Source organism: Colobus angolensis, unplaced genomic scaffold (genome assembly GCF_000951035.1).
Source record: "Colobus angolensis palliatus isolate OR3802 unplaced genomic scaffold, Cang.pa_1.0 Scaffold498, whole genome shotgun sequence".
NCBI classification, from domain to species: Eukaryota; Metazoa; Chordata; class Mammalia; order Primates; family Cercopithecidae; genus Colobus; species Colobus angolensis.
In genome coordinates, this window is record NW_012118465.1 from 1,044,038 (window position 1) to 1,055,699 (window position 11,662).

The following is an 11,662-nucleotide window of genomic DNA, read 5'->3' on the forward strand; positions in this document are numbered from 1 at the left end:
AGAGAGAGAGAGAGAGAGAGAGAGAGAGAGACAGAGAGAGACAGAGAGAGAGAAATTCCTGAAGAAGCATCTTCAGGGCCAATATCATGGAACATGGGTAGAAGGAATCAAGAATAAGAAGTAGAACAATAGCAGCTCCCCCTATTTATGAGGGAGAGTGCCACGCTGAGGCATTTCACCCAGCTGGAGTAGCACAAGTGCTTTCTACCAAAGTGCAGATAGACTGGCCCTATGTCTCGGTCATCTACCCATACAGCTTGCCTTGACCTAAGCAGGTTCCTGCAGCATATGATTCTCAGTAATTAAACTGACACAGCCCTATACAGAATAGAATGTCTGGTCACCCTATGACTACATTGCATGCCAGAAGAGAGAAAGGGGTTGAATAGATACTTCCTAATGATTGGAAGCTATCACTGGGAGTGGGACCAAACTGCTCTTAGACATCCTAGTATCAAAGAGACTTTTAGACACATCCTACCTAATCTTTACACTGTGTGAATGAAACATAAGAAAGGCAAATTTTGGCAGAAGGGATAATATAATAGAAGAAAGGGGAAAATATTACTGAATTTTTTACTCAAATTTTCAAATGACTTTTGTTGAGTAGCTACTATGTGTCAGACACTTACTATTATACTGTGTCCTAGGCACTACCAGACTAATGCTTTTATATGTCTTAGCATTGGCCTATACTATTATTTCTCCCACCTTAAAATAAAATAGCATTTAAAAACCACTCTGTTGACCCTACCTCCCCAACCCCAGTTACCTCCCCCATCTTTCCCTCTATTTACTGCAAACACCTTGTAGCACTGGCTTACACTATTATCCTCAGTTTCTCTCCCAACACCACCAAATCTGTTCTGCCAGGGTCACCATGACTTCCACATCACTAAACCCAATGATTAATACTCTGTCCTCATCTCATTTAATCCATCAACATCATCTAATGCAATTGGTCACACTCTCTCTTCCTTGAAATGATTTCTTATTGGCTCCCAGGACCCCACCCTCCCCTGACATTCCTCCTATGTCTCTGTTCCTTCCCAGTCTCCTTTGCTGGTTTCTCTTTATCTCCCAGATGTCTACAGTTGGCCCCTTTCTCTCTTCTACCTACATCATTCCTTGCTCAATATCACTCACTTTGTGGTTTCAGATGTCACCTATCTGCTGATGACTCCAAGATTTGCACTAGTCCTGGCCTTGGTCATGGGCTCCAGGTGCATAGACCCAGCTGCCTTATCAACATCTCCACCGGGATGTTTACAGGGCATCTTAGACTTCATGTGTCCAAATCTTAACTCCTGCCTCTCCTCCAGAACCTGCTTTTCCTTCAGCCTCTCCTTGTTAATTGTGACTCTGTCCCTTAAATTACTCAGGCCTAAAATCTTGATCTTATCTTGAGCCTCTTTGTTTCTCATATACCCCATCCAGCCCCCGAAAGAAAAACCCCACAAGAAAATCTGTCAACGCTAAGCATGATTAGATTGCACACTTCCGGAAGTGCGAGGATTGGTCAGATTCTGGACTTAGTTTGGGTCAAAGTATCATCAGATTTTCCCCGGATGAACGGAACAGCCTCTGCCCCCACTTTTGCCCTTGCCAACCTACACTCTACTCTCAACAGATAAACCAGAGAGATTCTACTAAAAGGGAAGTCAGACCATGCAACTCCTCTATCGAAAGCCCACGACTGGCATCCCATCTCATCTCACTCAGAGTAAAGTCAGAGTACTCAGGGCATCGCACAGGCCCAGAGGGCCAGGCCTCACACTTCTTGCATCTCTCCCCACTCCGCTGGCCTCACTCACTCTGTCCTGGTCCCCCAGGCACACCCAGAACCTCCTACCCAGTGCCTCCCTTGGCTGTACCCTCTGCCCAGCAGGGCTCCTCCTTTCCCTTTTTTCGGGGTTGTGCCCAATAATCCCTTCTTCTGACCAGCCTACCTAATTGTCAGCCTCCTATGTACTCTCAACGTTTTCCCTCTCCTTCCCTGGTTATTTGTTTTGTTATTCGGGTTATTTGTTTTGCTAAGCACACACTGTGTTCTACCATTCTGCATATTTCACATCTATCTCTTTTGTGTCCCCCATAAAATGTACTTCCAGAAGCAGGGCTTTCTGCCTATCTTGTGTGCACTGCTCTGTCTCTAATACCTAGGACAGTGCTGAGCACACAGTAGATATTACAGAATACATTTATACAAACATTACCTTACAAGATAGTTACTATTACTAACCTCCTTTCAGAAGATTGTTTTTAAAAAGCACAGACTCAGAGAGGTTAAGTAACTTGCCCAGGGTCATGCAGCTCTAAGGGTCAAAGCTAAGATTCAAGCCTAACAGGTTCTGGAGACTAAGAGAGTAATCTTGCCAGCTTCCAAAAGGAAGAAAAGTTGTGCTGAAGCAGAGACAGGAAGTATGATAAGAAAGTTCTCCTGATCACATCTTCCATTTGTATCTTATGGAAACTGCTTAGTTTTTTTCCCTGGGTTTTTCTACTCTCAGCTTCCCATGGCCCAAATATGTATATGTCTTTCTTTCAGTGGTATGGGGGTCCTGGTTCGACCATGTGAAAGGCTGGTGGAAGAAGAAAGACAGCCACCCCATTCTTTATCTTTTCTATGAAGATATGATGAAAGTAAGAATAATATTTGAATTTTAATTTCACAGTATTTTGTCTCAGAGTTAGAGCTCCATGATAGAAGAGAAGGCAAGTCATACTTGAAAGTTCATCTATGCAAAAGATTTTGCATGTCAACTCCAACTTCTCCAACCACCTTGCCATGTAGCATACAAAATTCCACACAAAATACCTTATATATGGTTTTCCATAGTAGGCAGCCTGTTTCCTCCTGCAGTCTCACTGCATTCTGGAGTCGATTCCTACCTCATCCAAAAGCATAGAAGACGTTGAGCCAGTTTTCTTCCTCTCTAGGTTTCTAGATTCCTCCTTCCAAAATCTCTACCTCCCACCATAACTTGCTCTGACTTCTGAGGAAAAGAATTAAGAACCCTAACAGGAAAGAACTAGTGAGGAAGAATATAGCTGATTTGATTTGTATGCTTTCTTAAAATACTAAAATTTTGTCATTTTAAACAAAAGATCCTCATCAGCAATATCTTTTGCATGTGCAATTCCTGATTCAAATTTGTCTCATAAGTTTCTATGTAAAATAAATAATTATGGCACAGTGTTCCTGACTGGTCTCCAAGCCCTGATTTAGGACTGGGTTCAATAACCAACTTGTGTCCTTCACTGACCATGGTTTCTATTTCCTCTTTCCCCTCTGGGTAGACAGAATCCTGGCTTCCTTCCTTCTATCTATTCAGGTATTTCTATTCAGGTAGTGTCAAAGTTCCTCTTTCTGTTTGTCCTTGCTCTATACAGCTTTGTAGGTGCTAGCACAGCCCTCACCTCCCCCAGCCCTATGTCTGTGCCAGGGAGCAAAGGAGCAGCACGGGCTGGGCAAGCTAGGCAAGAAGGACAGACATGAGACAGAACTGCTAGTGAGGAGAGAGGAGGCCTGCAAGGCGAGCCTGGAGATCTCCAAACCAGGTGACTCTCACACCAAACTGAACCCCTCTCCTTCACTTCTGGATGAGGTGGGAACTTAGAGAGTAAGGGGCTTTTGTGAGTCTATGTGCCAAGAGGTCTTCCCAGGAGGCCCACAGTCAGAAATAAGCTCAGATGTAGAGTCAGGAGACATCAAAAGCAGTAACAGAGACAAAAAGGCACCATGCTGCTTTTGTGCCATGCCAGAGCAGTGAGGATGCCATATATTTTTGTTTCTCCAATCAGAAGGAGGAAATACAGCTTGCTTATTTTGAAAGATACCCACCTCTTCTCCCAAGTACCTTCTTTTTTTATTTACTTATTACTATTATTATTTCAATAGTTTTGGGGAAACATGTGTGCTCAGTTACATGGATAAGTTCTCTATGTGTGATTTCTGAGATTTTGGTGCACCCATTACCCAAGCAAGGTACACTGCACCCAATGTGTAATCTTCTATCCCTCACCTCATCCCACACTTCTGCCCAAGTCCCCATAGTCCTTTATATCATTCTTATGCCTTTGCATCCTCATAGTTTAGCTCCCACTTATAAGTGAGAACACACCATGTTTGGTTTTTCATTCCTGAGTTACTTCTAATGGTCTCCAGGCCGGGGGCGGTGGCCCACACCTGTAATCCCAGCACTTTCAGAGGCTGAGGCGGGCAGATCACGAGGACAGGAGACTGAGACCATCCTGGCTGGCACTGTGAAACCTCATCTCTACGAAAAATACAAAAAATTAGCCAAGCATGGTGGTGGGTGCCTGTAGTCCCAGCTACTCAAGAAGCTGAGGCAGGAGAATAGTGTGAACCCCGGGAGGTGGAACTTGCAGCGAGCCAAAATCACGCCACTGCACTCCAGCCTGGGCAACAGAGTGAGACTCCATCTCAAAAAATAAATAAATAAATAAAAAGGAATAATGGTCTCCAACTGCATCCAGGTTGCTGTGAATACCATTACTTCATTCCTGTTTATAGCTGAGTAGTATTCCATGATACATACATCACATTTATGCACTCATTGGTTGATAAGTATTTAGGCCTTTTCCATATTTTTGCAGTTGCAAATTGTGCTGTTATAAACATGCATGTGCAAGTGTCTTTTTCATATAATGACTTCATTTCCTCTGGGTAGATACCCAGTAGAGTTTTACTAGTTTGCTGGATCAAGTGGTAGCTCTACTTTTAGTTCTTTAAGGACTCCCCATACTGTCTTCCATAGTGGTTGTACTAGTTTACATTCACACCAGCAGTGTAAAACTATTTCCTTTCTACCATATCCATGCCAACATCTATCATTTTTAAATTTTTTAATCATGGTCATTCTTGCAGGAATAAGGTGGTATCACACTGTGATTTTGATTTGCATTTCCCTGATAATTAGTGATGTGCATTTTCATATGTTGGTTGGCCATGTGTATATCTTATTTTGAGAATTGTCTATTCATGTCCTTAGACCACTTTTTGATGGATTTGTTTCTTCTTGTTGATTTCTTTGAGTTCCTTGTAAATTCTGGATATCACTCCTGTATTAGATGCATAGTTTGTTAATATTTTCTCCCATGCTGTGGGTTGTCTGTTAACTCTGCTGATTATTACTTTTGCTGTGCAGAAGCTTTTCAGTTTAATTAATTCCCATCTATTTATCTTTGTTTTTGTTGTGTTTGCTTCTGGGGTGTCTTGGCCATAAACTCTTTGCCTAGGCCAATGTCTAGAAGAGATTTTCCAGTGTTATCTTCTAGAATTTTTATGGTTTCAGGTCTTAGATTTAAGTCTTTGATCCATCTTGAGTTGATTTTTGTGTAAGGTTAAAAATGAGAATCCAGTTTCATTCTTCTATATGTGGCTTGCCAATTATCCCAGCACCATTTGTTGAATAGGAAGTCCTTTCCCCACTTTATGTTTTTGTTTGCCTTGTCAAAGGCTAGTTGGTTATAAGTATTTCACTTTATTTCTGGGTTTTCTATTCTGTTCCATTGGTCTATGTGCCTGTTTTTATACAAGTACTATGCTGTTTTGGTAACTATAGCTTTGTAGTATAGTTTAAAGTTGGGTAATGTGATGCCTCCAGATATGTTCTTTTTGCTTAGGCTTGCTTCGGCTATGCAAGCTCCTTTTTTGTTCCATATAAGTTTTACAATTGTTTTTTCTAGTTCTGTATAAAATAATGACAGTTGGGTGCAGACACTCATGCCTATAATCCCAACACTTTGGGAGGCCGAGGCAGGTCAGGAGTTCAAGACCAACCTGGTCAACATGGTGAAACCCCATCTCTACTAAAAATACAAAATTAGCTGGCCATGGTGGCACATGCCTGTAATCCCAGCTACTCGAGAGGCTGAGGCAGGAGAATCACTTGAACCCAGGAGGTGGAGGTTGCGGTGAGCCAAGATTAAGCCATTGCACTCCAGCCTAGACGAGAGCGAGACTCCGTCTCAAAAAAAAAAAAAAAAAAAGATGGTATTTTGATGGGAATTGCATTGAATTTATAGATTGCTTTTGGCAGTATGGTCATTTTCACAATATCGATCCTACCCATCCATCAGCATGGGGTGTGCTTCTATTTGTTTGTGTCATCTATGATTTCTTTCAGAAGTTTTTTGTAGTTTTCCTTGTAGAGATATTTCACCTCTTTCATTAGGCATATTACTAAGTATTTCATTTTTTGCAGCTATTGTAAAGGGGGTTGAGTTCTTGATTTGATTCTCAGCTTGGTCACTGTTGGTGTATAGCAGTGCTACTAATTTGTGTACATTGATTTTGTATCCTGAAACTTTACTGAATTCATTCGTCAGATCTAGGAGCTTTTTGGATGAGTCTTTAGGGTTTTCTAGGTATGCAGTCATGTTACTGGAAAACAGCAACATTTCGACTTCCTCTTTACCAATTTGGATGCCCTTTATTTCTTTCTCTTGTCTGGCTAGGACTTCCAGTTCGATGTTGAATACAAGTCGTGAAAGTGAGCAACCTTATCTTCTTCCAGTTCTCAGGAAAAATACTTTCATCTTTTCCCCTATTCAGTATAACGTTGGCTGTGGGCTTGTCCTAGATGGCTTTTACTATCTTAAGGTGTGTCCCTTCAATGCCGATTTTGCTGAGGGTTTTGATCATAAAGGGGTAGTGGATTTTGTCAAAGGCTTTTCCTGCATCTATTGAGATGATTGTATGATTTTTGTTTTTACTTCTGTTTATGTGGTATATCACATTTATTCACTTGCATGTGCTAAACCAGCTCTGCCTCCCTGGTATGAACCCCACTTGATCATGGTGTATTATCTTTTTGATATGCTGTGGGATTCAGTTAGCTAGTATTTTGTTGAATATTTTTGCATCTATGTTCACCAGGGATATTGGTCTGTAATTTTTTTGTTATGTCCTTTCCTGATTTTTATATTAGGATAATACTGGCTTCACAGAATCATTTAGGGAGGACTGCCTCTATCTTTCGAATAGTTTCAATAAGATTGGTGCCAATTCTTCTTTGAATGTCTCATAGAATTCAGCTCTTAATTCATCTGTTCCTGGACTTTTTTGTTGGCAATTTTTTTATACTGTTTCAATGTCACTACTTCCTATTCGTCTGCTCAGAGTTTCTGTTTCTTCCTGGTTTAATCTAGGAGAGTTATATACTTCCAGGAACTTATCCAGCTCTTCTAGGTTTGCTAGTTTGTGTGCTTAAAGGTGTTCATAGTAGTCTTAAACGATCTTTTTATTTTTGTGATATTGGTTGTAATATCTCCCATTTTCTAATTGAGCTTATTTTGATCTTCTCTCTTTTCTTGATTAATCTCACTAATGGTCTATTGATTTTATCTTTTAAAAGAATGAGCTTTTTGTTTCATTTATCTTTTTTGTTTTAATTTCATTTAGTTCTGCCCTGATCTTGGTCATTTCTTTTCTTCTCCTGGGTTTGGATTTGGTTTGTTCTGTTTTCTCTAGTTCCTTGAGGTGTGAGTTTACATTTTCTATTTGTGCTCTTTCAGACTTTTTGATGTAGGCATTTAATACTATGAACTTTCCTCTTAGCTCCACTTTTGCTGTATCCCAGAGGTTTTGGTTGGTCGTGTCACTATTATCATTTTATTCAAATAATTTTTTAATTTCCATCTTGATTTCATTGTTGACCCAAGGATCATTCAAGAAAAGAGTATTTAATTTCCATGTATTCGTATAGCTTTGCAGATTCCTTTTGAAGTTAATTTCCAGTTTTATTCCACTATGGTCTGAGAGATTGGTATGATTTCAGTTTTCTTAAATTTATTGAGGCTTATTTTGTGACCTATTACAAGATCTGTCTTGGAGAATGTTCCATGTGCTGATAAAAAGAATTTATATTCCACAGTTGTTGCATAGAATGTCCTGTAAATGTCTGTTAAGTCCATTTGTTCTAGGATATAGTTTAAATCCATTGTTTGTTGATTTTCTGTCTTGATGACCTGTCTAGTGCTGTCAGTGGAGTATCGAAGTCCCCTGCTACTATTGTGTTGCCATTTATCTCATTTCTCAGGTCCAGTAGTGATTGTTTTATAAAATTAGGAGCTCCAGTGTTAGGTGCATATATATTTAGGTTTGCAATATTTTCCTATTTGGCTAGTCCTTTTATGATTGTATACTGTCCCTTTTGTCTTTTTTTATTATTATCATACTTTAACTTCTGGGTTACATATGCAGAACATGCAGTTTTGTTACATAGAAATACATGTACCATGGTGGTTTGCTGCACCCATCAACCCATCACCTACATTAGGTATTTCTCCTGATGTTATCCCTCCCCAGCCCCCCACACCCACAGGCCCTGGTGTGTGATGATCCCCTCCCTGTGTCTCATGTGTTCTCATTGTTCAACTCCCACTTATGAGTGAGAACATGCAGTGTTTGGTTTTTTGATCTTGTGATAGTTTGCTGCGAATGATGGTTTCCAGCTTTATCCATGTCCCTGCAAAGGACATGAACTCATTCTTTTTTATGGCTGCATAGGATTCCACAGTGTATATGTGCCACATTTTCTTAATCCAGTCTGTCACTGATGGACATTTGGGTTAGTTCCAAGTCTTTGCTATTGGAATAGTGCCACAATAAACACATGTATGCATGTGTATTTATCATAGAATGATTTATAATCCTTTGGGTATATTCCCAGTAATGTGATTGCTAGTTCTAGATCCTTGAGGAATCGCCACACTGTCTTCCACAGTAGTTGAACTAATTTACATTTCCACCAACAGTGTAAAAGTGTTCCTGTTTTTCCACAACCTCTCCAGCATCTGTTGTTTCCTGACTTTGTAATGATGGCCATTCTAACTGGCACGAGATGGTATCTCATTGTGGTTTTGATTTGCATTTCTCTAATGACCAGTGATGATGAGAACTTTTTCATGTCTGTTGCCTGCATAAATGCCTTCTTTTGAGAAGTATCTGTTCATATCCTTTGCCCATTTTTTGATGGGGTTGTTTGCTTTTTTCTTACAAATTTTTTTTAAGTTCTTTTTAGATTCTGGATATTAGCCCTTTGTCAGATCAATAGATTGCAAAATTTTTCTCCCATTCTGTAGGTTGCCTGCTCACTCTGATGATAGTTTCTTCTGCTGTGCAGAAGTTCTTTAGTTTAATTAGATCCCACGTGCCAATTTTGGCTTTTGTTGTCATTGCTTTTGGTGTTTTAGATATGAAAGCTTTGTCCATGCCTATATCCTGAATGGTATTGGCCTGGTTTTCTTCTAGGATTCTTATGGTCCTAGGTCTTATGTTTAAGTCTTTGATCCATCTTGAGTTGATTTTTGTGTAAGGTGTAAGGAAGGGGTCTAGTTTCAGTTTTCTGCATATGGCTAGCCATTTTCCCCAACAGCATTTATTAAATAGGGAATCTTTTCCCCATTGCTTGTGGGTGTCAAGTTTGTCAAAGATCAGATGGTAGTAGATGTGTGATGTTATTTCTGAGCCCTCTGTTAGGTTCCATTGGTCTATATATCTATTTTGGTACCAGTACCATGATGTATTGGTTACTGTAGCCTTGTAGTAAAGTTTGAAGTCAGGTAGTGTGATGCCTCCAGCTTTGTTCTTCTTGTGAAGGATTGTCTTGGCTATATAGGCTCTTTTTTAGTTCCATATGAAGTTTAAAGTAGTTTTTTTTCCAATTCTGTGAAGAAAGTCAGTGGTAGTTTGATGGGGATAGCACTGAATCTATAAATTACTTTGGGCAATAAGGCCATTTTCAAGAGATTGGTTCTTCCTATCCATCAGCATGGAATGTTCTTCCATTTGTTTGTGTCCTCTTTTATTTCGCTGAGCAGTGGTTTCTAGTTCTCTTTGAAGAGGTCCTTCACATTCCTTGTAAGTTGTATTCCTAGGTATTTTATTCTCTTTGAAGCAATTGTGAATGGGAGTTCACTCATGATTTGGCTCCCTGTTTGTCTGTTATTCGTGTATAGGAATGCTTGTGATTTTTGCACATTGATTTTGTATCCTGAGACTTTGCTGAAGTTGCCTATCAGTGTGAAGAGATTTGGGGGCTGAAATGATGGGGTTTTCTAAATATACAATCATGTCATCTGCAAACAGAGACAATTTAACTTCCTTTCTTCCTATTTGAATGCCATTTATTGCTTTCTCTTGCCTGATTGCCCTGGGCAGAACTTCCCATACTATGTTGAATAGGAGTGGTGAGAGAGGGCATCCTTGTGCCAGTTTTCAAAGGGAATGCTTCCAGTTTTTGCCCATTCAGTATGATATTGGCTGTGGGTTTGTCATAAATAGCTCTTATTATGTTGACATACATTCCATCAATACCTAGTTTATTGAGAGATTTTAGCACGAAAGGCTATTAAATTTTGTCAAAGGCCTTTTCTGCATCTATTGAGATAATCATGTGGTTTTTGTCATTGGTTCTGTTTATGTGATGGATTACATTCATCGATTTGCGTATGTGGAACCAGCCTTGCATCCCAGGGATGAAGCCGACTTGATCATGGTGGATAAGCTTTTTGATGTGCTGCTGGATTTGGTTTGCCAGTATTTTATTGAGGATTTTTGCATCAATGTTCATCAGGGATATTGGTCTAAAATGTCTCTGCCAGGCTTTGGTGTCAGGATGATGTTGGCTTCATAAAATGAATTAGGGAGCATTCCGTCTTTTTCTATTGATTGAAATGGTTTCAGGAGGAATAGTGCCAGCTCCTCTTTGTACCTCTGGTAGAATTCAGCAGTGAATCCATCTGGTCCTGGACTTCTCTTTTTTTGTTGTGTCTCTGCCAGGCTTTGGTATCAGGATGATGTTGGCCTCATAAAATGAGTTAGGGAGGATTCCCTCTTTTTCCATTAGTCAAATAGTTTCAGAAGGAATAGTGCCAGCTCCTCTTTGTACCTCTGGTAGAATTCAGCAGTGAATCCATCTGGTCCTGGACTTTTTTTGGTTGGTAGACTATTAATTATTGCCTCAATTTCAGAACCTGTTACTGGTCTATTCAGAGATTCACCTTCTTCCTGGTTTAGTCTTGGAAGGGTGTATGTATCCGGGAATTTGTCTATTTCTTCTAGATTTTCTAGTTTATTTGCATAGTTGTGTTTATAGTATTCTCTGACGGTAGTTTGTATTTCTGTGGGATTGGTGGTGATATACCCTTTATCATTTTTTATTGCGTCTATTTGATTCTTCTCTCTTTTCTTCTTTATTACTCTTGCAATTGGTCTTTCTATTTTGTTGATCTTTTCATAAACCAGCTCCTGGATTCATTGATTTTTTGAAGGGTTTTTTTGTGCCTCTATCTCCTTCAGTTCCGCTCTGATCTTAGTTATTTCTTGTCTTCTGTTAGCTTTTGAATTTGTTTGCTCATGCTTCTCTAGTTCTTTTAATTGTGATGTTAGGGTGTCGAATTATATCTCTCCTGCTTTATCTTATGGGCATTTAGTGTACTATAAATTTCCCTCTACACACTGCTTTAAATGTGTCCAAGATTCTGGTACATTGTGTTTTTGTTCTCATTGGTTTCAAAGAACATCTTTATTTTTGCCTTTATTTTGTTATTTACCCAGTAGTCATTCAGGAGCAGGTTGTTCAGTTTCCATGTAGTTGTGCAGTTTTGAGTGAGTTTCTTAATCCTGAGTTCT

The 11,662-nt window shown here is 39.7% G+C and overlaps 1 protein-coding gene across 1 annotated transcript in view; it reads left to right on the forward strand.

The window, feature by feature from the left end:
- The window catches only part of LOC105524313 (sulfotransferase 1C2-like), a 32,011-nt gene that overhangs the window by 12,688 nt on the left and 7,661 nt on the right, over positions 1-11,662 (forward strand). The window contains exon 5 of the mRNA XM_011959508.1: positions 2,549-2,643. Within this exon, the coding sequence (XP_011814898.1) occupies positions 2,549-2,643 (95 nt within the window). The remainder of the gene's footprint in view (positions 1-2,548; positions 2,644-11,662) is intronic.